Source organism: Cervus elaphus, chromosome 27, assembly GCF_910594005.1.
Source record: "Cervus elaphus chromosome 27, mCerEla1.1, whole genome shotgun sequence".
Lineage (NCBI taxonomy): Eukaryota > Metazoa > Chordata > Mammalia > Artiodactyla > Cervidae > Cervus > Cervus elaphus.
In genome coordinates, this window is record NC_057841.1 from 24,997,864 (window position 1) to 25,023,031 (window position 25,168).

At 35.9% G+C, this 25,168-nt stretch overlaps 1 protein-coding gene across 3 annotated transcripts in view; it reads left to right on the top strand.

Annotated features, from left to right (window-relative positions):
• Positions 1-25,168, top strand: part of RPRD1A (regulation of nuclear pre-mRNA domain containing 1A) — a 65,453-nt gene that overhangs the window by 24,450 nt on the left and 15,835 nt on the right. For 2 of the 3 annotated variants that reach the window (XM_043889729.1, XM_043889730.1), the window contains exons 2-6: positions 610-739; positions 4,175-4,281; positions 4,361-4,458; positions 6,789-6,915; positions 7,024-7,199. In XM_043889729.1, coding sequence (XP_043745664.1) covers positions 610-739; positions 4,175-4,281; positions 4,361-4,458; positions 6,789-6,915; positions 7,024-7,199 — 638 coding nt within the window. Of the gene's footprint in view, positions 1-609; positions 740-4,174; positions 4,282-4,360; positions 4,459-6,788; positions 6,916-7,023; positions 7,200-8,513; positions 10,379-25,168 lie in introns of those variants that run through there. The other variant, XM_043889728.1, reaches the window with a different exon arrangement.

The window sequence follows — 25,168 nt, forward strand, 5'->3', positions numbered from 1 at the left end:
TCTGTAATTGATCAAAGTGATGCCTCTTTCAACCTCTCTTACATTTTGTTGTTTTGTTTCACAGTAACTTAATGATTGATTTTTAAGTCAGTATATGTATTGTCAATAAAATAGTCATAAATTCAGTTAAGATTTAAGGTACCATTTTAATAACATGACCAGTCACCATCTTATTTTAAGTGGCTGTATTTCATGTAGTGTTTAATAGTTTTAATAAAATTTAGTACAGAATAGTCACAGAAATGCGTTTTTACACAGATGTGATAATTTCCGTGTATAAAACTGTTAATTTGTAACTAATGATGAGACTACTAATCAAAGATAAGTGGTCTAGGTGACTTAGTAAAAGTGTAAGAATATTCTGTTGGCTACCTCTGCCTCATGAGTTCTCTTTTTTCTCTCATGTGAGTGATCAGCAGAAGTAGTGGAGTAGTTATCCTTTAAAGAATATTGACTTGCTGAATTTAGCAGTAGAATGAGAAGCTGGGGTTGAGCCTAATATACAAAGGCTAGTAAGTTGTAGTTCTCAAACTGATTAATTTCAGGTATTGAGAAAGTTTGTCTCAGTTAAGTTGAGAGTATTTTAATTAGTTTTTTCTTTTTTTCCAGCCAAACCGAACAGGAAGCTTACTTTTCTCTACCTAGCTAATGATGTCATTCAGAACAGCAAAAGGAAGGGGCCAGAGTTTACAAAAGATTTTGCACCAGTTATAGTGGAGGCCTTTAAGCATGTTTCCAGGTATGATAATTGTTTTGGGTACTAGGTAATCTGTTATAAATGTCTAACATGTCCTTTTGCTAAAACTTAAGACATTAAAATAAAAAAATAAGCTGTATTTCTTTGAAGTTTTCATTTAAGAAGACTTATCAGTGATGGCATTTATAAATGTGTTAAATACTTGTGTGAAGGAAAAGGTTTTGCTCAGGTGGGCGTTTGGGTTTGGAGTTCACCTGTTTCTTTCGTGACCAAAAGCAACTGCCATATTGGAATGAAGTTCATTAAGAATGAATAAGTGTTGAATTCAAAATTTGTGTGCTTATAATGATTAATCTTCCAACTAGTATTTCTGGAAAAACTTACCCTTTCTGTTGTATTGTGTATAATGATTTTCAACGTTTTCTGGTGTGTGGGTATATGTCACAACGTTTTTCAGTGCTTTGTAAATACAGAATATTTAAAATAATCACAAGCCTATTGAAAATTTTGTTATAGAAAACTTCTGAAGGTATAAGTCTGTGCTTTTAAAATGCTTATTTCCAGATATTATATGCAAATATTTGGTAGATTACTGGGTAAACATTGGGGTAGGCAATTACATCCGTCTAATTTGTAGAATTCAGTGGTGAATGATCTGTGTTGAATGAATGATTTAAGGATGAAAATATACTCACCACATGCCCTGAAGTTTAGTCACAGTAGATGCATTTTTTTTAAAGAATTACAGAGTGTGAAACACTGCTGTATGTTGCTTTCTTAAATTAATATTATTTTTCCTTCAATTTAGATACTGTTTTTTTTTTAATTTTTATTTTTTTTCAATTTCTCCTTTATTTATTTATTTATTTATTTTTCAGTGGGTTTTGTCATACATTGATATGAATCAGCCATAGATTTACACGTATTCCCCATCCCGATCCCCCCTCCCACCTCCCTCTCCACCCGATTCGTCTGGGTCTTCCCAGTGCACCAGGCCCGAGCACTTGTCTCATGCATCCCACCTGGGCTGGTGATCTGTTTCACCATAGATAATATACATGCTGTTCTCTCGAAACATCCCACCCTCGCCTTCTCCCACAGAGTCCAAAAGTCTGTTCTGTACTTCTGTGTCTCTTTTTCTGTTTTGCATATAGGGTTATCGTTACCATCTTTCTAAATTCCATATATATGTGTTAGTATGCTGTAATGTTCTCTATCTTTCTGGCTTACTTCAGTCTGTATAATGGGCTCCAGTTTCATCCATCTCATTAGAACTGATTCAAATGAATTCTTTTTAACGGCTGAGTAATATTCCATGGTGTATATGTACCACAGCTTCCTTATCCATTCGTCTGCTGATGGGCATATTGGTTGCTTCCATGTCCTGGCTATTATAAACAGTGCTGCGATGAACATTGGGGTGCACGTAGATACTGTCTTTTACCATCTTTTCAGGTGCTGGTGTTTCTTAGAATTCAGTCCAAGGCCTCCTGGTGTCATATTCTCTACTAGCCCTCTGGGTGATTTCATACATTTCATATATTTAATTATTATCCACACCCTAAAAGCCGATAATCTTTGCTCCAGTCCAGTGTTTTTCCTTTTGTCTTGTAGGTATATCCAGTTGCCTGTTGATTTCTAGTTGTATGCTTCCACACATCTGAGACTTAACTATGTCTGTTATTGAATTCACAATATCCTTCCCCCCTGTCAAACTTGCTCCTTCTCTGAGTTCACTTTCTTGATGAATGACAACTTCATCTATCCGGATGCCCCTGTGAGAAATTAGGTGTTATCTTGAACTCTTTGTGGTATCGTGATTTATAATACGTCACACTGCCCTTTCTCCTTCACTCGCTTTATCCCATATAGTACGTATGGTTCCCTTGGTTCTTAGACTTCCTGTCATTCCAGTTACCATAATGTCATTTCTGTATAGTTGCAGTAGCCTCCAGTATTGTGTAATCCATCTAGGAAACTGTAGCCATAGTTGTAGAACTGACTATAACAGTCTTTTGTCTTTGAGTGGTTCTCATTTCTCTAGAGATCAGGTCTGAAGTCCTGAGTAAGGCTTCAGGTGTTCTCCCTGGCCCAGTCTACTTCAGACTCCTGCTCACATTTCTCCACCTCCTCACATCGCCCCCCCCCCCCCCCACACTTTAATTTATGTAGTTTAAGTTAACTGAACTTTTAGTTCTTTCTGGCTTCGGCTTTTTTAATTTATTGCCTCTTCCTAAAAAAATTCCATAAAATATTTTTTGACCATCTACTTTGTGCTGGTCAGTGAGGATACAGTAGTAAATGAACTATAAAGTTCTGTTCTAGTGGAGCTTAAATTTCAGTGGATGACACAATAATACAAGTGAATATATCTAAAAATGTAAACAAAATAAAGAGATAAGTACTATGAAGAAACATAAAGCAGGGAAGGAGCTAGAGAGTGTGATGACTCAGTTATTTCATGAGGTAAGGATTGACAGTTTGGAGGAGGTAGCGTTTGAGCAGAGACTGAAGGGTAGGATGAAACGGGCCATTTGACTATCTAGCAGGAAAGGATCCTGAGTAGAGAAAACTCGAGGCAGACACGGTGAGATAGCCATGTGCTGGGCATATTTGAGGATCAGCAAGGAGATTTGTATTTAGGAAATGTGGTCTAAGAGGTAGCCGGGAAGTCAACATGCCCAGTTTGTGGCCCAGGGTAAATAAAGTCTTTGCTTTTTTCCTTGGTATAATTGCTAGTTCTTAGAGGACTGAGAGCAGTATGATATTTACATTAGTAGAGAATAGGATGAAGGAGTAGAGCCTGGGAAACCAATGAAAGGCCATTACAAAAATCCAGGCAAGAGATCATAGTAGTTCAATCTCCAGTGGGAGTGGTGAACGTGGTGGTTAGTGGTTGGGAGTGGGCTGTTTCCCACTTCTGTGTGTCCAGTCTTTAGAATTCAGAATAAATATATCATTTCCTCAAATACTCTTCCTCCCATACCTTTCCTGATCTCTCTTGAATTGGGCCATGTCTCTCTTAAACCCATCTTTAACACTCTGTTCTCTTTTGTGGCTCTTACAAATAACAGCTGCCATAAAGCTCCATTTGTATCTCCAGTGTCAGAGATCGTACATTCATCAGTAAATATTTGTTAAATAAGCTTCAAAATCACCTATTAGCAGTCTTCCTTAGCTTTATGTTTAGCCCCCATTAGGTTAGAGGTACCTTCTTGATAACCCCTTGTCACCAGTACTAGCACTTTCATCATTTTTTTGTAATTTTTTTCTTAATAGTATGTCTCTTAAGTTTTTTAAGGGAAGCAGAGAGTATGTCTGTCTTGGTCACTTCACCCTTGAATTGCTGATCACTTAAACTCAGTAAACATTTGGGCAGCTTTTTTCAGGGAATGGGTGACCATTGTATTTAAAATCACCATTATCTTTGCAATGGCACTGTGCATTTTACTGTTAATGTTTTTATCTTCTCTTTAGTGAAACTGATGAAAGTTGTAAGAAGCACCTTGGAAGAGTGCTATCTATTTGGGAAGAAAGGTCTGTTTATGAAAACGATGTGTTAGAACAACTTAAGCAAGCTCTTTGTAAGTATATAATCTTTTATCATTATCTCTTCATTGAAATGCATTCTCTCATTAAAACTTAAATGTTCTTTCAACTCAGATGGTGACAAGAAGCCTAGGAAGCGAACGTATGAGCAGATAAAGGTGGATGAGAATGAAAACTGTTCCTCTCTAGGATCTCCAAGTGAACCACCACAGGTAGCAGTTTTTCTCTGTTGAGGGAGTTATATTTCTAGTATTTCATGTAGCCATCAAGCTTTACTGATTTGCTATTTTGTTTCTGTAAATTGACTTATTATAATTCTGGGTACAGGAAACAAGCTATGTGAATAAGTTATTTTTCAATTAATCACTTATGTTTAATGTGTGTTGTATATTAGGCAATTATATTTCACATAGAAAGTATTTGATTGCCAGGTACGATTAGATCTGGTGAGATATCCACCATTTCAACAGTTTTCTTTTAAATAAAATGTACGACTATTTTATTGTTTAAGTATGCTAAAAATTCCGTGCCTAGAGATAAACAATCTTTTTAAGTATTTTTGCTTTTAAATGTGCATGTTTAAACATTTTTTAAACGTGCTTTTAAAAATGCATGTTAGAGTTAACAAGTATGTATTCATACAGTTCTATGTAACCATATGGAACCAAGTAGTTCCATGGTAAAATAAGATGAATTAGAATCATTATCTTAATACTCCATGTCCTCCCAGGTTGGTACAGTATAGCATTTTCTAACCATCAGATGATTCCAAAAAGACATTTTTACCTTAATTATGTGGACATTGAGTCTTAAAGCTTCCTCCTTCTATGTTTCAAACATATAGGAGGGACAGATAGAATTTTAAAGGAGAAAATGAAGACATAGCCATACTCTTAAAACAAGGTAAATATCTTCATGGGCTACAAACGGTACAGAACGTAACTCAGTATGGGAGCCAGACTGTGGTTCCTGCTGAGCTTTGTCTGGAAGCAGACGTGGTTTGCAGGAATCAGTATCCTCTAGAGTAATACGAATTTAAGTGCTCCATGGACTTGGAGACCTGGACTGAAACTCACTCCAAGAACAGTATTTTACTCCAGTTTTAATTAAAGGGTCTGACCCTTTCCTATTCTCCCTGATGAAAGAGTAACCTAAGTTGTACTTCTAGGAGTTTCTGACATGACTCTTCCTAGTTCTTGTTGTATACAGTGCAATTGCTTTTGATTTTATGATGACCATTTTCTGGTTAGCTGTATTGCTTAATTCTCAGTGGTTCAGAATGGCAAAGATTTCTCTTTGTAGGATCTAATCATTTCATTCTCCTCTCTCAGGAAGTCCTAGGCTAGTGTTGTTTCAGTTTGCTTTCTTCATGTAGGAGTGTGAAGGTGTAATGAGAGTAGTTTGTAATTAAAGCATGCATACATTGTCAAAACCATAAAGCCAGGTTTCTTAGAAATCCAGAAAATTTTAGAACTTTCTAAATCTGATTAAAAAATAATAATAATGTAAGTTATTTGGGGTATCATGAGAAACAAGCTTCCTTGTCATGTCATTGCTCTTAAGCTCACTTTCCTTGTAGTGGGGAAATATAACAAAATAATTTTTTTTTAATATTTGGATTTTAATAACATAGTAATGAATTAAAAGCACACTGGGAATAGTATATTTCTTACTAGGTTCCATTAATTCTAATCATGTTTGATTATTTGCTGTATGCTAGACCCCAGTAATAATATTTTTTGTAAGGGGATAGCTTAAAGAAAAATTCAAAACTGGCTGTCAGTGTCATCTAAATATGTACAGAGTTAATAATATCCTACACTTTTCATGTATGTGTGTAATTTCTTTGTGTTCCAGAATCTAGGCTTAGAGATTGAAAAAAAGAAAAAAGTAAAAGGATGTGGATGGGAATGGAGACTAGGAAAAAGAAAATTTACTCAGTTTTCTTTGGAATAATTTTAGGGATGTTATGAATTATGAAATTGTCAGCAAAGATTTGCCCATCCCTCCTAATTATAGCTGGTATGAAAACAGTGCAACTAAAATATTGATGTTAAAATGTTGATTAAGCATTATGTAAATATTAGTCACCAGATATATGGAACTTTGTAATATTTTAATGATCTTAGTAACAAACTATAGAATAATTGAAGGTATCATATGTGAATATACATATTCCAGAAGTGCATTTCTCTTATGCTTTAGTTACTTCATTGGGAGATAGAATTTAGGGGGCTCTTCTGTGTTATGATAGATGATGATTTGTATTTTCCACCCCCCAATATCTAATTTAGTACTAAAAATTCTTCTTATGTATTAGTATAATGATAATATAATGAATATGTCATTCATAAAACTTGTATTCTCCAGGTTGAAGTTATAGCCTGCCTTCCCTCTTACCACTGTATATATTTGGTTTACAGATGAATCACATCATTTTAATAGTCAGATAGTCAGATTAAGGAATATGAAGTGAATTTAAGTCTTTTATATTTGTTTAAACTTCACTAATTTTGGTTCTAAAGTTGTATTAACTTTTTAGACTCTAGATCTCGTTAGAGCATTGCAAGATCTAGAAAATGCAGCTTCTGGTGATGCAGCAGTTCATCAGAGGATAGCTTCTTTGCCTGTTGAAGTTCAAGAAGTATCCCTTCTAGATAAAATAACAGGTAAGAAAAGCAAGTCTGATCTGAACTTTTCAGGGGGATAGGGTAAGGAAACAGCATATGGCATTGTTTTTGTTGTGTAATACTTTCGTTATCCTGTGCTTTTCTTAGATAAAGAGTCTGGAGAAAGACTTTCTAAAATGGTAGAGGATGCTTGTATGTTGCTGGCAGACTACAACGGCAGGTTGGCGGCTGAAATAGATGATAGGAAGCAGCTCACTCGAATGTTAGCAGATTTTCTTCGTTGTCAAAAGGAAGCCCTTGCAGAGAAAGAACATAAATTGGAAGTGCGTAACCTTTTCCTTATTTAGTGTTTGTTTATTAAATTTCTTTTTGGTAGGAACTTTAAAATAGCTTAATATTCCTGCACATTTTGACTTTTTGAACATAGACCCCTTTAGACAATGGCCCAGGTAAGCTACTCCAATTAAGCTACATTAATTGGTTTTTTACTTGAACCAAATCAGTCTGCCTAAGAAAATTTAGAGATTTGAAATGAGCAAAAATTGGTTGTGTTTTAAAATTACTCATGTGATATTCCAGTAATAGTAATTCATCTTATGCGTTTAAACCCTTATCCTCAATAACAAAAATAATGGGAAAATAGCAGTTAGTATAAAGTCTGGTCTTAGCTACAGTAAGTATTGTTTGGACTTAATTCCTGTTCTGAGTACATGCAGTCTTTCGGGTATACAATTAAGAAATAAAGACTTTCTGTTATCGGTATGCCAGTCCCCAGTTTCCCTATTCCTGGGCAATTTTATAATTTTTGCTTAGGAAAGGTAGTCTTTGGGTTACTTCATTATTCCATTCTTGAATCTTAACATATTTCTACTCCACTCTTGGGTTGAACACACCCTTAAGTAGAAGGTTATTGCTTCTTTAAATTGAATGATGATTGATACTGTTGACAAGAAGTCTAGAGGTGCAGGGGTTAAAACAAGAAACTCAAATTTCCTTTGAGCAGAATAGCCATTGTCAGGGGTAGAGAATGAACCAGATTTGATTTTATTTAACAGAATCTTTAATTTGATTAGTTCTTGTTAAAATTGTTTGCTTCTATAGTAATTTCTTTTTCTAATAATAGTTAGAATTTCTAATGTCTGGATCCCTTTTAAGACAGTTATCTTTAAATTTCTAAGTATGTTATGATGCTGCATCTGTTAAGTTGCTTTTATTTATTAGAGTTTAGTTCTTGTTTTAGCAGTCTCTAATTGTGCCAAAGACGATTACCATTTCTACTGTGATCGCAGTTGACTAAGTACCAGCCTCAGAGCTCTCCCACCGGTATTGTCAGCACCGTGTAGCGTTACCCCTTTTCAGCCTGCCCCTCCTCTGCTCACACATACACATTCAAAGCATAGTTGTTGGCATTTCGCTCACCTTTAGAGAGGCTGCCCAGTTTTACATAGAACAGATAGAACTTTCCAAAAAATAAGTTTGATAATTAACTTACCAGTTTTTGACCTTGTGATGGAACTTCAGTCTTAAACACACTGTTACTTGTTTTACTGTTAGCAGAATTAAGGGTAAGTAATGAGTAATTTTTGTCTTTAGTCTTTGGTATGGTTTCTTTAACTTCTATTGAGCTTCTGTTGCAGGTATTGGACATGGGCGTATCTTCTAATGATGTCATCAACCTTAGCATATTCTTCCTGCTAAAAATAAATATCAAACTCCAAAGCCTGAATTGTCTCATGTTTTTGAAAATTGAAGACCGAAACTTCATTATTCCACTTCATACTGCTTTCCCACTTAAACTGGTTATATATCACTGGTTACAAAAATAGCATTTATCTTTGAAATGTATAGAAAAATGATCAGATACCATCCGACCTAACCTCCTCTTATCCCAGTGCCTTCCAGGAAGCCAGATTTCGTGATTGACAATTACAGGTAGTGAGGCTGATGATAATAATGGCAGTGAAATTTACCATATGTCAGGTACTATTCTGAGCACTTCACGTATATCAACTGATTTAATCCTGTGTAGCAGGAAACATTATTATACGAATTTTATAAATAAAGGAAATGGAAGGAGATTAAATAATTTGTTCAAGGTCATAAAGAGGTAGTGAATTGTTTAGAACCCAAGCAATCTGCCTCCAGAATGAAAATTTTGCTTCCAGTTTTTGCTTCAATGTAAGATTATAGCAGCAGCTAAAGCCCTATCTCTGTTTCCTCCCTCCTTAGAGATAGTCACTTTTCTCAAAATAAGGTGTTCTAAGAACTTTTTTGTTGTGTTTTAGAATGACTAGATTTTTGTTACCATAAAACACCTAAATTGTGTCAGATGTTTCTTACAAGTAAAAAATACTTAGATTTCTAATAAACTAGGGAGTTATTCTGTAGCACTCTTTGTAAATTATCATTTATAACTAGGTGATTCTTCTGTCAGAAGATGTGAAAATAATTTGAGTTTTTTAGACATGTTTTGTGCCAAATAGGTGGCAGCCCTTTGAAGTTGAGACTGAGAGGTCAGCTCATATCAGCTGTGATAGCATCACATAGTTTTCACTTCTCAGGCATCCTTGAACATTAAGTGTGATTGACCAGGTATTGACATGTCCTTAATTGCTCTTAAAAAGAAGGAGGAATATAAATAAAGTATTGGTTCAGGAATTGGCTATTTCATATTTCTTAAGGAAGCCAGTATTAAAACATTTGTAATCAATGAAAACATGAAGTGTTTTAAAAAATTTTTGAAAATTTATGAGTCATTTTTTAGACTTGTAACTATAGCTGGTTATTAAAGCAGGTAACTTTTCTTTTGATGATACAGTTGGTATAAAAAACAGGCTTTTTAAAAATACCTATTTATCTCATGATACTTTGATCAATTTTAAATTGGTAGACTTCCATAGAAAATTGGAAATCATGGTTTGATGGCTCTTAAAAGGAGAAATCAAATCATAATTCCAAGTTTTAGAAGTGAGGGTGGGAAAGCTGTCAGAGAGGATAGTGTTTATCCTTTGCAGTCTTTTATCAGTATATTCAGATTTACCTGATTTTTAAAAAGGAGGACATAATATTCATGGTATGAATATTGTTTGTTTAAGTCTGTCCCTCATGGTGTCAGATTGTACCCACTGAGGTGTTTTTATTAGTTTTGTGCATTACAGCTAGTATTACAGAGGACATCCTGTTGATGCAGGTTTGTTTAGTTGTGCTAGTATATATCTGTAGGATTGAGTCTCAGAAGTAGAATAGAATAGCTGGGTCAAGAAGAATGACTGGTTAAATGTTGATTTTGCTTTTTTCAACTCCTTGAAGTGGGAGTGCATCTTTTCCTGCACAACCTCACCCAATACTGAAGTCAGTGATCTTTAAAATTTTTGCCTATCTGGTGCAAAATCAGATGCCTTCAATGCAGGGGGTGTGTGTTCACTCCCCAGTCAGGGAAACTTAAGATCTCACATGCCTCCTGGCCAAAAAACCAAAACAGAAAACAGAAGCAATATTGTAACAAATTCAATAAAAACTTTAAAAATGAATCATATAAAAATATTACAATTTTTTTGCATATCTGATAGGTTAAAAATATTTTTTTTTGTTTGCTTAGGTTGGTCGTTTAAAAATATTTGTTAGCCACTTCATTTCTGCTGCAAATTTCCTGTATCTCTTTAACTTTGGTTCTAGGTTTATAGTTCCGTGACAAATTAATATTTGTCTTTGCCTTTATAAATTCTAGGTTTTTTGAATATAGTTAGGATTGCCTTCTCAATTCATAATTACAAAAATACTATACAAGTTTCCTGTAGTTTTTTTCCCTAATAATTTTATCCATGAGGACTTTTTGTTCATGATATATATGATATAGGGATATAACTAACTGTTTGAAAGTGATAGTAAATGTCCCTTTTGCTATATTTTAAAATATAATTTTGATCATATTTATTTCTGTATATACATGTATATTTGTGAATGTAGTCATTTTTCTATTCTACTGGCATATTTGTTTTACATGCATTTAATTACTTGGTAGATTTTTGTTTTTATTACTTTTTGTTATTTTTCTTGTCTAATTTTTTCTAATGATTATTGTGCTTATGAATTCTTCCCTCTTACTGTCTTATTTGTATTTGCCTTTATTTATAACTAATATTTTAAATGACATCTTCCTAAGTAGACATTTCTTAATTTACTTGGCGTTTTCAAGAGTGCTTGCTTTTATAAAATTTTTTGCTTTCCAGAAAGTTTAATTTCCATTTTTTAAAAATGCATAAAGGTAAATTTTGTTTTGCTTGAAACATTTAGTGATTAGAAACGCTTATATCTCTCAATATAAGAAATAAGAATATTTTAAATATATAGCACTGAAGATGCAGAATTAAAGATTTTAAAATGCTAAAGGTGTTTGCATGTAGCTTTTCGATTGTTATTTATTGATTTATCAAATTACAAGAATCATTCAAGGGCACAGTAGTAAGAATATGGAGAACTGCTTATGGAATCTTTAGTTACTTATTTATACTTTGTCTTTCCATTGAAATCATACTGATTTCATTAAAATTTAAAATTAACTTAATAAGATGGAGCTATATGAATTTTTTTTAAAGAAGCAAATGTTACTAGTGTCCTAATTAGATTATTTTTTGAGGCTGAAATATCATTTAAGTTTAAAACTGCTATGGTTAATATATCCATTTTTCAAGGATTATGTAATCTTTTAATTATTTTTAATAACTATTCCAGTAAGCTGTTTTCATCATGGGAGAAAAGCTGTATAAGCAAAAGGCTTATTAGCCTTATGTATTGGGTCCATGTATTTTGCCTATTATCCTTTTCAGGTGATATATGCATCTTATCATGTGACTATTTTCTTTTTTAGTGTATGGATATATCATAACTATCTGTTCTTTATGATTGATTATTTCCATTGGTTTGATACTATAAACAATATTGCAGTGAACATTTTTTTTTTTCTGGCCGTACTGCAAGGCTTGTGGGATCTTAGTTCCCTGACCCCTCAGCAATGAAAGCACTGAGTCCTAGCCATTGGACTTCCAGGGAATTCCCAGTGAACATCTCTTTTATTAACTCCCTACTCACTTACCTCTTGTGATAAATTCCTAAAGATGAAGTTGCTGATTCATGTTAAAGACTTTTCAGTAAGATTATATTAGGTCAGTGTCTTTGATGATTCTCAGATAATCGTTAATCTGTATAGGTCTTCTCTTCTGGGCCATGGCTTTTCTCTAGAGAAAATGGTTCACATTTGCTCAGTAGCTAACATAGGACATCTGTGTTCAGAGCAGTGCCTCACCTCTTATCTGTGTGATTCGGATCTTCAGGAGCAGGTCTTTGGCTTAGTTTCTTATCCTTCATCTTCTGGCTCCATGGGATGAGTTTTAACAGATTGATGGAAAGATCTATCTGTTTGGTCTTCATTGTCAAAACAAGGCTCACCATTACATTTCAAGGAGCTTGGTGCCTCCGAGTCCTCAGAACGTCCAAACTTCCTCAGGATGAATTATATTACCCTTGGTCATTATCCCTTGTTTCATTTTTTTTCTGTTTTCTAAAACTTCCAGGACATCTATATACTGTGGTTCTTCCTTTTTCCTTTTGGGTTTCTGCCTTGATAGCTTGTTTTATTATTTTAGTGACTTTTGGGGAGGGAGTGGAGTTCAGTTTGTTATGTAAATGGAAGACCTTTCGTGTCTAATTAAATAGAAGTAATAATATATGTTTCATAACTCCTGCTAGACCACACTGTTGTCTGCTGCCTCTTGTTGTTTTAACAGCTGAGGTTCCTGTGCCTTCTCTTAACTCTGCATCACAGGAGCTAGATTGGTGTTTTGAGAAGAAAACAGGTCTCATCAGGCCCCTGTGTAAAACTCTCCAATGCTTCCTATTACACTTTTGGATCTTATTTAGACCCCATACATGGCCAGTGAGATGACTAGTCTCGCGTCTCTGTTAACCTTAGCTTGTAACGTCTCAGAGGCATCAGTTTAAGCAGATGAAGCAAGTTTTCACACCAGGGCTTTTGCTTTGCCAGTTGCTAACAAAGTGGCTGCAGTGCTGTCTCCTGGTCTTTACTTCCGTGCTAAGTCACTTCAGTTGTGTCAGACTCTGTGCGACGCTGTGGACTGCAGCCTGCTAGGCTCCTCCGTCCATGGGATTCTCCAGCCAGAATGCTGGAGCGGCTTGCCATGCCCTCCTCCAGGGGATCTTCCCAGCCCAGGGATCAAACCCGAATCTCTTGTCTAACCTGCATTGGCAGGTGGATTCTTCACGAGCGCCACCTGGGAACTTGGTTCCTTTTTTTTTCAATCCTGTATCACCTCCTTAGAACCCCCGTCTCATTAAATTCCACCTACCCTTCTCCTGATTACATTGCTGATATATTGCTTCCTCCCACTGTATTACATTATCTTTTTTTTTTTTTTTAAGTTTTCTTCATGGAACTTAAACCACTGTTTGAAATTTAAAACTTTATTATATACTTAGTTATATCTGTATGTGGCTGGAATGTGAGTACCATGAGAGGAAGAACTTTGTTTTTCATGTTTATTGTCATACCTTAAGGGTTTGGAGCAGTACTTTTTTTCCTAATAGGCAGGTGTTTTTGTTGAGTCAGTAAAATGATAGTTGGCCATCAAATGGTGAATGAAGGAATGAATGCTAATACAAATATAGTTTGCAAGCAGTATGTAATCTTTGTATTTTAAATTTGTGATTTCTTTTGTAATTAAATCAGAAAGAATGACGCTTTGACAAAATGATTAAAGATACTTGAGGTTTTTGAAGAAAATTATATTCAGCAGAAAATAAGTTAATTTTTAAGTCATATTAGTATAAGCCCAGTACTTTTTTAAAAAGGGGTTTTGTGTTAAAGGACTGTGGATTCTAGAACTGCAGCTGAGAATTTTGAACAAAAGAATGAAAGACCATTTTGGAATTTTAAAATTATTTTACCTGTTTACTTTTTGTCTTTAGTAGAATAACACTTTAATGATATATTAGAAAACATGAATAACAAACAGTAATACTCAGCAGTCCATAAGTGCTGAATTTATAAGCATCACAGTGCTACCTGGTGGAAGAACTGTAGCTACAAATGAAATCAGTCCTCCTCTATGTTTCTTCGTTTACGTAAAAAGAGGAACTAAACTCTTAATTGCTCTCTGCTTGTTAACTCCTTTGTGGAAGAGAACTTATACCAGTAATACCCTTGAAGAGAAGCATTGTGATTATGGAATTTATGCATATAAAGCAATTAGCACCCTGTGTATAGTAAAGTGCTCAATAACTGACAGCTGCTACAATTATTTGTTGTTACTGTAGCAGCTGAGAATTATTAGGAGTGAGATGAGATTGAAAAGTAGGTTGGGATCAAATTGTGATGGGCTCTGGATGGCTGGCTGAGCAGATGGTTATAACAGCTCAGAGGCCAGAGAGGACTTGTAGCATTAGCAGTGTTTGGAAACCTGGTTGTAGTTGCCAAGTGGATTAGAATGGCAAGAGATTTGCGATAGGGAGACCAGATAGGACTTAATTGGAAATTTTATATTGTGGGTAATGAAGGCCTAAACTACAGTTGATGATAGTAAATGAGAAAATAAAGGAATGGGCAGGTATGGGGAACAATTGAATCACCATAATTTGTTCATTGGGTCAGAGGAGTAAGAGGAATCAGTGATAAATTAGATTGAAAACCATGGTGCAAATGATTCTGGCATTGACTAAAAGGATATTAAACTAGAGAGCTAGCTTGCTGCTGCTGCTAAGTCGCTTCAGTCGTGTCCGACTCTGTGCAACCCCATAAACGGCAACCCACCAGGCTCCCCGATCCCTGGGATTCTCCAGGCAAGAACACTGGAGTGGGTTGCCATTTCCTTCTCCAATGCATGAAAGGGAAAAGTGAAAGTGAAGTAGCTCAGTTGTGTCCGACTCTTGGCGACCCCATGGATTGCAGCCCACCAGGCTCCTCCATCCATGGGATTTTCCAGGCAAGAGTACTGGAGTGGGGTGCCATTGCCTTCTCCGAGAGCTGGCTTGAGGGGGCCAATAAATATTAGGTCTTTTAAAAAATATTGTATGAGTAGTACATGCTCCTCATAGTTTAGAAACTATTGGTAAGCACAGATATCACCTAAAGTCTCATTCCTCTTGAAATAACCCTTGACAAGTTTTAGAAGATGGGGTCAGTCATTGCATTAGCATGAATGACATTTTTATACATTGTCCTTTTTACATATGTACTGTAAATATTTTCCTATGATTCCAGAGATTCTCATTTAATATCTAGATCATACTCTGTTGTAAAGAAGTATTTCTTTAGCCACCTGCCTTCTGTTTAGCATTTATTTTTTTCCAGTTTAAGAATATGCTTATCTGTGATCATGGTTTCATAAATTCTTAGAAGTAGGGGAAAAATGAAAAAGTAATACATGATATGATTTTCATGCTCAAGTTAGCTACAAGTTTAAGAAAATGAAATGGCATCCTGTGCAATGGCAAGGGGAGATGGGAGTGGGTCTCTTACACTGTTGATGTAAATTCATGTATCACCCATTCTTTGTGAAAGACAGTTGGCAATAAATACCAGAAGCCATTATTTTACATAATGGTTTTTTTTTTTTTTGCTTTTGCCCTATTACCAAATCCTTTAAATTGCATAATACCCAGAAAAATCTTTAGTGGGATAAATTCTGGGAGCAGTTAAAGTAATGGTATAGTTTTTTTTCTTTTACACTTAAAAAAATTGTAAGATAAATATACAGTTGACCATCTTAACCATTTTTACAAGTGTGCAGTTCAATACTGTTAGGTATATTCATGTTCTTTTGTAGCCAGTCTGCAGAACTGTTTTCATGTAGCAGAACTGAAACTATACCCATTAATCAACTCCCCATTCCCTACCACCCCTGACAAACTGCCTCTGTGAATAAGTCTGCACTGGATATATAATATAAGTGTAATCGCAATATTTGTCTTTTTGACGGCAGGGGCTTCCCAGGTGGCTCAGATGATAAAAGAATTCACCTGCAGTGCAAGAGACCCAGGTTAAATCCCTGGGGTGGGAAGATCCCCTGGAGAAGGGCATGGCAGCCCACTCCAGTATTCTTGCCTGGAGGATCCCATGGACAGAGAGGCTGCCAGGCTCCAGTTCATGGGGTCGCACAGAGTTGGAAACGACTGAACAACTACCACTTTCATTTCACTTAGGATTATATTCTCTAGGTTCATCCATGTTATAACATATGCCAGAATTTTCTTTTTTAAAGAGTTTATTTTTGGCTGCGCTGGGTGTTCGTTGCTGCTTGAGGGCTTTCTCTAGTTGCAGTGAGTGGGGCTTGTCATTGCAGTGGCTTCTCTTGTTGCAGAGCACAGGCTCTAGGGCACATGGACTTCAGTAGCTGCGGCGCACAGAATTAGTTGTCTCACAGCATGTGGGATCTTCCCAGACCAGGGGTTGAACCTTTGTCCCCTGCATTGGCAGGTGGTCTCTTAACCACTGGACCACCAGGGAAGTCCAAGCATTTTCTTTCTTAGGGCTGAATAATACTTTATAATATGTATAAACTTTTCTTTTTTTCCCCAATTATCCATCAGTGAACACTGGAGCAGCTTCCACCTTTTGGCTATTGTGAATAATGCTGCTGTGAACATGGGTTCATAGCAAATATCTTTTTGAGTCCCTGCTTTCACATCTTCTGGGTATATACCCAGCAGTGGGATTGCCAAGTCATGTGGTAATTCTGTTTTCCATTTTTCTGAGAAACTGCCATTGCCATACTATACCATCTATAATGGCCACAGCTATTTTGCATTCCTACCAACAATGTACAGAGCTTCTCTTTTTCCATATCGTTTGTCAATATTTGTTGTTTCTGTCTTTGTTGCTCAATAGCCATTCTAATGAACATGAGATGGTATCTCATTGTGGTTTTGCTTTGTGTTCTCCTAATAGTCATCTTTTCGTATGCTTGTCAGTGATTTATTTGTCTTCTTTGGAGAAGTCCTTTGTCCATTTTTTTAATTGAGTTTTTTCTTTGAAAAGTGATAGTTGTAGTATTAGATTGATGTTTGGTTTGGAGATCATCTAATTTACACAATGCTGGAAATTATTTTAGCACACTTCTCAAAAGATAGGTTAACTAGCCTCTGCTTGAATAATGTTTCTGATGCTAAGGGAGCACATGGTTTTCAGACTAGTAATCTCCATTTTCTGAACAGTAGCTAGAAATTTATTACATACTTTTGTTTAGAAAATTTCACAAAAGTTTTTGTTCATTTATATGTTTATATATTTGTGTGTGTGTGTGTGTTTGTATACATTCACATACATTCCTGGGGAAAATGTAGATTATACCAAAAATCCAGAATTATAGGTAAAAACCACAACCTACTATTGATATTGAAATTGCATACTTTGAAATAATAGCTCTCTTTTAGTTTTCTCCCTCTCTTCTCTTTGCCCTTTACTGACCAGTTTCACTTATAGAATCCGAGATCCTTTTAGTGGTCTGTAGACAATCGTATTTTTCTTATTTTTTAATTTTATTACATTATTCATATGTCATTTAAAAATTTACTTGAAAAGCTATTCCAGTCAACTATGTCAAAAAAAGGACAGACATGTGGAAGTCTTGACGAATAGCAAAATTAGTGCAAGTCTTGGTATGTCTGTGAGTGGCTTTCCTTTCTGCTCACATATGAGTACTTGGCTGAATGTAGAGTTCTTGGGTTTTCATTTGGCCTAGTTACCATTTTTTTTCTTTTCTCCTACACATTTAACACTTTGACTATCACATATCTAGAATATTGGCCTTTCATTAATTTGGCTTGACATTGCTGTACCCTTTTATCAGAAAAATGTGTATTGCCATTTATTTTTGTTAATTTTTTATTAAAGTGTTAGTTGTTTAGTTGTGTTACAACTCTGTGACCCCATGGACCCCGCCAGGCTCCTCTGTCCTTGGGATTCTCCAGGCAGGAATACTGGAGTCGGTTGCCATGCCCTCCTCCAGGGGATCGTCCCAACCTGGGGATTGAACTTGCATCTCCTGCATTACAGGTAGATTCTTTACCGTCTGAGCTACCATAGTTTCTCCTTAAATTCCTATTATATATATTGATTCTCTTGAATCTTTATGCCACATTGTATATCTTTTCTCATCATTCTTCCTCATTTCTGTTGTTTTCCTTTAATAGTCCTGTGGGGTTTTGGTGATGTTGCTGTTTCTGTTGTCCTTGTTCTTGCTTACAGCATGGTCCTCTAATGGGGGGAGTGGAGAGTTTTGTCAGTGTTTTATTGATCTCTGTTGGAAAAAGAGATTTAATACTGGCTTTTAGTTGGCCAGTTCACAGATGATACAGCTCTGGGGCAGGTGCACAGGGAATCGGCATCCGAGGAGATGTTAGCACCAAGGGTTCTGCGGGTTTGCCTAGTCGGCCCAGACGTGACTGGAGCGTTGCCTCTGTTTCCCCAGCACAGGAGCCAGGCCACCCAGAACCCCTTAGTCAGGTGGTCCTTGGACCCACCCTGTGCTGCCGGGAGTCCCCACAGGCACCGGTTGCTTGTTAAAGTGAGACATAGAAGAATCTGCATTATAAATGTCTAACAACTGGAAAATAGTCCTGCCCATAAAGCTTCGTGAAATTCATAGGAGTATTTGGACCTATTTGATGTGAATGTTAAATACTGCTTAATCTGCTACTGTCTGCTTTTTTAAGAAACTTTCACATGTGTTCTTTGTAGGTTAGCTTCGTACATGTTTTATTGCTTGCAGTTGGTGCTTAAAGCATTTTCTCTCTCTACTTTTAGATTATTTTTCCTAATCTGTGGGTTTAGGAATTGTACAAATAAATAGGTATTTGAAAGTACATGTTTGATGAAAGTAATGAGCTCTGAGAAAAGATCACTTCAGTAAGCAAAGTAAATAATTATATGTCTTTTTTTTTATTCTTTAAAGAATGTTGAAGTTAATTCCAATAAATAAAATATTTTAGCATAAATAATTTAGAGCTTTTTTGAGTGATAGTGAGTGATGTAGTTGCTCAGTCATGCCTCACTCTTTGCAACCCCATGAACTGTAGCCTGCTAGGCTCCTCTGTTCATGGAATTCTCCAGGCAAGATTACTGGAGTGGGTTGCCATTTCCTTCTTCAGGGGATCTTCCCGACCCAGGGATCCTGCATTGCAGTAGAGTCTTTACCATCTGAGCCACCAGGGAAGCCTACTATTAAGAGACATTTCTAAGTATAAAGACAGGTCAACTTAAAAAGTATCAGCAGATACGTGCTTGACTTTATCTTATAATCTATAAACAATACATTAGAATATGTAATGAATCCATATACCTTTTCCAAAGGAGTACCCAAGATGGAAGTAGCAATAAAGTTATAAATGACAGTCATCAGTCAGATGAAATAATTTAGATGAAGCTTTTCTCTCTTGAAGAGATGGGGACTGGGCAAGCGGTCAGGAAGGAAATACAGTGTGCTTTTAACTTTGTATGAAAAATAATGTTCAGTTTCACGTTGCTGAACATAGTTCTGTTTTTGCCAGATAAATCCTCTACCTCAAATTACTGTCCAAATCCTTTATTAAAACTCTGCCTCTGGCCTTTGTTTTGGAATCTGTTACTTTTGTTGTCACCTCCTGATCGCTGTCCTCTGAAGCTTCTACTTCTTTCCCGCTGTCCCCTGACACCTCGGTTGCCCTCGCACTGTCCCTGACGCCTCGATTGCCTTCCCGCTGTCCTGGGAAGTTGCGATGTCCTTCCCGTGGACCTTCTAGCTCTGGCTGCTCCGTGGCCACAGAAAGCTGCCAGTGCCGTGCATCATGCCACTCTTCCTGTGCTTCCGTTACTGATGCAGTAGGGATATCAAAGCAAACACCCTGCTTTCCTTTGAGAGAGACCGTTCCCTTCACTTTGGGGCTTTTTTGGCTGCGTATAAACTTTCTTCTAGCTCTGAGGTGTTTTGTTTTGTTTTTTTTTTTGGTGGAGTATATTTTTGACAATGTAGCTCTTGCATTTTTTTGCCCATGCTAATTTTGGGACTATTTCAGACTTTTTTTTTTAACATCAGCCATTCTTAATCTTGGAGTTGTTTGTCAGATTCTTATGTAATTAGTTTTTAAAATACATATGTCTGTATTATCTTACTGAGTCAGTGTTTCAGTCTAAGAGTTTTTCTTGAAAACACTTTACTTTTGTTACTTCTTGTTTTGGCTTTTGTTTCTTCTGCAAATTTCTTAAGGATATATTTTAAATTACAAATAAAAATATTTTTGTGTGTTTGAGAGATAAGGCTAGGCTAGTAACATATGCCTGTGATTAGACATTTTTCCCAGTTAATCAGCTTGGTCTTGGATCAGTGAACACATAGCCAGGCACTTTAGCTCTGTGGTGAAGAGTAGGGACTCTGGAACCGGATTACCTGAGTTAAGAATCTGGCTTCACTACTCACTAGCTGAGTGGCATATGGCAAATCATCTGATCTTTCTCTGCCTCAGTTTCCTTGTCTATAAAATAGAAATAATATTAATACCTGCTTTATATGATTACTACAGGATGTAAATGAGGTGGGGTGCTTAAACTGCTCAGCATATAGTAAATGCCCCAGAAGTTTCAGCTCCAAAACAGAGACTTGGAGGTTTTCTAGCTAGTTTATATCTGTTTTATCATTTAACCAGTGAATTTATGTTTTATTTATAGGGATACTGTAAAAAGAGTATAAGATGTCTGTAGTGTGAGCTGTCAAAAAGCAAGGGTTTATGTTCCTAGTTATATTCTTAGCATCTCAGTGATTGCAACTGGATTCCTAAGTTCTTTTAAATAATATATTCAATCTTTTTTTGAGATTTGGACTTAGCTGCCCCATACTTACTTCTCTGTTGTTTATAGAGTCTACCTTTTTTCAAAATTAGGTACAATAATGCTAGTGTGCACCCTTTTGGTAGTTCTTCATGATATCTGAGATGAAATTGTCTCAGAAATGAAGTTGGTCTGGAATGTAATTGATTCTGTTAGGAGTCTTGGGTGTAATTAAAGTGTGATATTCACATTATTTCCTTGACTGATTTAGATTTTCACTGTCTTCTGTAGAGAAAATAAAGGCAGAGGTTTCTTTTTTTAAAGATGTTAGATTGAGTGGCAGCTTTCCCCACCTCCTAGAACTTATAAAAAGGTTAATATATATTAAAATATAATAAAGGAATTATAAAACCTAGCATAGTCTGTCTTTATCATATCATATAATAAAGATGTATATGTATATATGCATAGTCTGCCTTTATCATATAATAAAGATGTATATGTATATATGCATAGTCTGTCTTTATCATATCATATAATACAGATGTATATGTATATATATTACACAAATATAAAGATAGAGACAGTGAAGAGAGGGGGATGAAATGAAATTTGAGGAAGAAAAATGAATTGGAGACACACATGGAGTTGAGGTGAAATGTAAAGAGATAAGGAGCTGCACTACCCAGTAGCCACTAGCCACAGTGATATTTGATTACAACTGAATAAAATGTAAGTTACCAGTACTAGCCATGTTTCAGATGCTTAGTACACACGTGGCTCTTGGTACTCTGCTGGATAGTGCAGATACAGGACATTTCCATTGCCACAGAAAATTCTGTTTATGATGACTGATAAAGATTGCTTAAAAGATACAGATAGATAAAATGGAGAAGTTATATTTATAAAATATGGTGTATATAATAGCTCCACTCTAATAAGAGAAATGCTATGGGTGCCCTCCTCCCTCAAATGGCAGTCTGCTTAGAAGGTGGATCACTGATAGGAATTGAAGAAATAAACCACATCTTGGCATGTGCCCTCCTCAAGATGGGAGCGTTTGCTTAACTATTCTAAGCTCCGAAGTGGAACATCTGGAAGCAGGAGGTTGGAACAGCACAGTGACTAAAGGTGCTGCAGTGGAAGCAGGAAGGTCACCTCCCACCCTTCCTGGGCCAGGTAGCAGCGGTGAGGCATTTGTGTCTGTATCGGAGCTTGGAGCAGAGGAAAAGGCAGTGTTTCCTCCAAGCTGGTGAGGCCCAGGAGTAATAGAGATCACCTACTTCTGGAAAATAATTCACTGGGATAATCATGTTGGATCTTGTCCACTTTAATGACAACCCAAGTAAGTTGTACATAACAGTCTAGTCACAAAGACAGTAACATCACTGGAATCACCAGGCATTCCTTATAAGACAGCAGATTCAGAGGGAAGAATTTTCCCCTAGGAAATAGTTAACAGAAAAGTCCAACATAGTGATGTAAACTACTGAAAATGCCTACACACATGGAGATCCTGCCCCATCCCTAATTAGTATCCGTCAGAAAATAGGTTGTCTTCACAGCCTCTAAGAGCTTATTGGTTTTTATTTAGATTTCCAAACATCTTTGGCCTCTTGAATGAAATATCCCAATCCTGAATAAAGGAAACATTTTCCATACATTATATGGGTGAAAAATGACCAGTGTCTAACCTGAAACCTGGTACTGCAGTTAAATGCCATTGTAAGGAGACAGTTTATAGTTTTATTATAAAATAATAACTAATACTTAGCATTTACTCTTTATGAAGGTGCAGTTCTAGGTACTGATTCTATCTTTATTTGTGACTGTATTAGCTGGATACTGTTATACCTGTTTTATGAATGAGAACACTGAAGCACTGAAGTATCAGTTAATACTATCTTCAAAGGGAATTTGAAAAATAAAGTAATTACATTAAAGTGAATGTATTAAAACTACTTAGCTCCTGTAACATTTCATTGTATTTTCTTAATCTTATAAAAATCACATTATAAATCTTATAAAAATATCATTGTAAGCATAATTAGAAAAATGTTAGAAGAGTTACAGCCATACTCAATGTACAGCTTTACATCCAACTTGGATATTTATCTTGATTAGCCTTCAGTGAGTATGAAGTTTGTATTAGAATAATGAACTGGAGAGTTATGGGTTTTAGAACTTACAGTGTGAACTTGAAGTTGTGTAATATAAACGTCTTTTCCCCCTCGTCTTCAAAATGCAGATATCAAACCTAATGATTTATGAGATCTGTTTAAACTCTAAAATTCAGTGTTTCTGACTTTCCCTCCATTCTTCATCTTATAGTTGGAAACTTCTGAGTAAGTTTGTATGCAGAGTTTAAATTTTTTCCTTGCCTTTTATTCCTAAAACACTTTCCCATCATAAAGACAATTAATGTTTATTATAGAAAATTTGGAAAGTACCGAAAAAATTCCAGCTCAAAAGTTTATATCAACCTCTCTGAAAACTCATTTTTAATATTTCAGTGTATTTCACTCCACTGTTTTGTTTTAAATAGTTGCATATATTCAATCTCATCTTTTAAAAAGTGTTTGTGATAGTGACTTTTTAAAACAACATTGTAGATGGCTAGCATTTATTGTATCTTTTGTTTCCTTTATTTAAAAGACAGCTGAAGCCTTAGGAAAGAGGTCCATTTATTCACGTAGGATATGTAAGCTGTGGATCTATTGGAAGTCCTGGGTCTGTGTGACCATACTGGTTGGGGGAGATACTTACTGTCAAAAATACTAGAAGTTAATCTGTTTAATACAAGTCCTTACTGCCTCTCCAAGCTCAGTCCTTCAGTGCACCATTGTGATTTACTGGGGGAGTGGTACTTTTGGTAACTGTACCTTCTAATTTATTTGTCCACTCCTTTTTGAAGTAAGATTCATGTTAGAATTTGTCTTGGTAATTTTGATACCATTGCACACATCATTTTTGTTGAAGTAAAATATGAACTTCTTAGGTAGTTAAATCAAAATTTTAAAGAGAACCTTATGTCATTCATACTAATATCATCTCACAGAAAGAACTCTGCCTGGCATTGCGTCCTAAAGCAAAATTTCTTTGTAAAACATGTCAAATTTGGTCATGCTTAGATCAGGTTATGAAGAAAGGCACTGTTTCAAAGCAAAGCCAGTTTCATTCTTGGAAGCTTTCAATATCCAGTGATATTATTCCATCATAAAGTAGTATTCATGGGTGTTTTTTAGGATTAATACTTTGTGCATTTTAAAATTGAGATAATTTTACATACAGTGAAATACACATATTAGGCAGATCATTATCAGTAAATTTGATAAATTTTTGATAACTTATTGGATGCTGAATACATTATGCTATAGTAATGTATTCTGTGTTCTAAATCCTAATGAGATTTTAGTTACTTTTTAACTTTTGGGACCATAGATAAATATGTTCAGTTTTCTTTGATTAAAGAAAAAGTGTGTTTGGGACATCCCTGGTTCCCATCTGGGGTTAAAACTGTGCTTTCACTGCAGGGGGCGCTGTTCTGGGAACTAAGACCGCATATGCTGTGTGACAAGGCCAAAAAAAAAAAATTTGTTCATGAAACATCAGATTATAGAATATGAGATCATTGTCATTTTTAAATTTTCTGAGTGGCCAAAAGTTGAAAAATGCTTATTGCCCAGATTTGCTTACAACTTTAGTTGAGTTAAAGCTGCCTCTAATACACATCTGTCTAACACACAGTTTAATAACCATTGGTCCATAACCAGTGCAGATTGAATGGGGAATCTGTGAATCTTGCATTGCTTTCATTATCACTTAAAAATTTCCACTGTCAGTTCCTGCATTTAGACTTCTCTAAGCTAACTGCATCAGTATGACTTGACTTGGCATCATTTCTTGAGAAAACAGGGGTCATCATGTAGCTGTTAGCATGGTGATAAAGCTGTAGTAACATAAACAGTGTTAAGCTACACTGAGCGTTCAGAATATGAAAAATAAGTTCTATTTCACTGGATGCTTGTTAAACCACAGCTGGATTTATGTATTCAACTTGGGCTGGATTCTGCATTAGCGAAGGGAATTAGCACAGTGTATGCAGAGGCAGGGGTCAGGATGGCAAAGGAGATGAAAACAAAGTACATTGGACAGTTGAACATGTCGGGATATCAGAGATCAGACTTAAGGACAGGCATAATTTACGTGCTGCTTGTCTTCAGATACTTTGAAAGCTATTGGGAAAGAAGAGTTTGGTTTATGTAAGAAGGCCGAATTAGGACTAGTGGATATATTCCAAATGACGAGACCATTCTTCCAGTTAGACCTGGCCTAATGTGAAAGGACTATAAAAGTAATGAGTTTCAAAAAGCCTCAGCTGTCTACATCTACAGTAGACCTTAAATACAGCCCAAATCCTGGCCAGATCAATGTAAAACCTCAAGATAAAGATTTGTTTACCTCAGTTTTTTATTGTCTGGT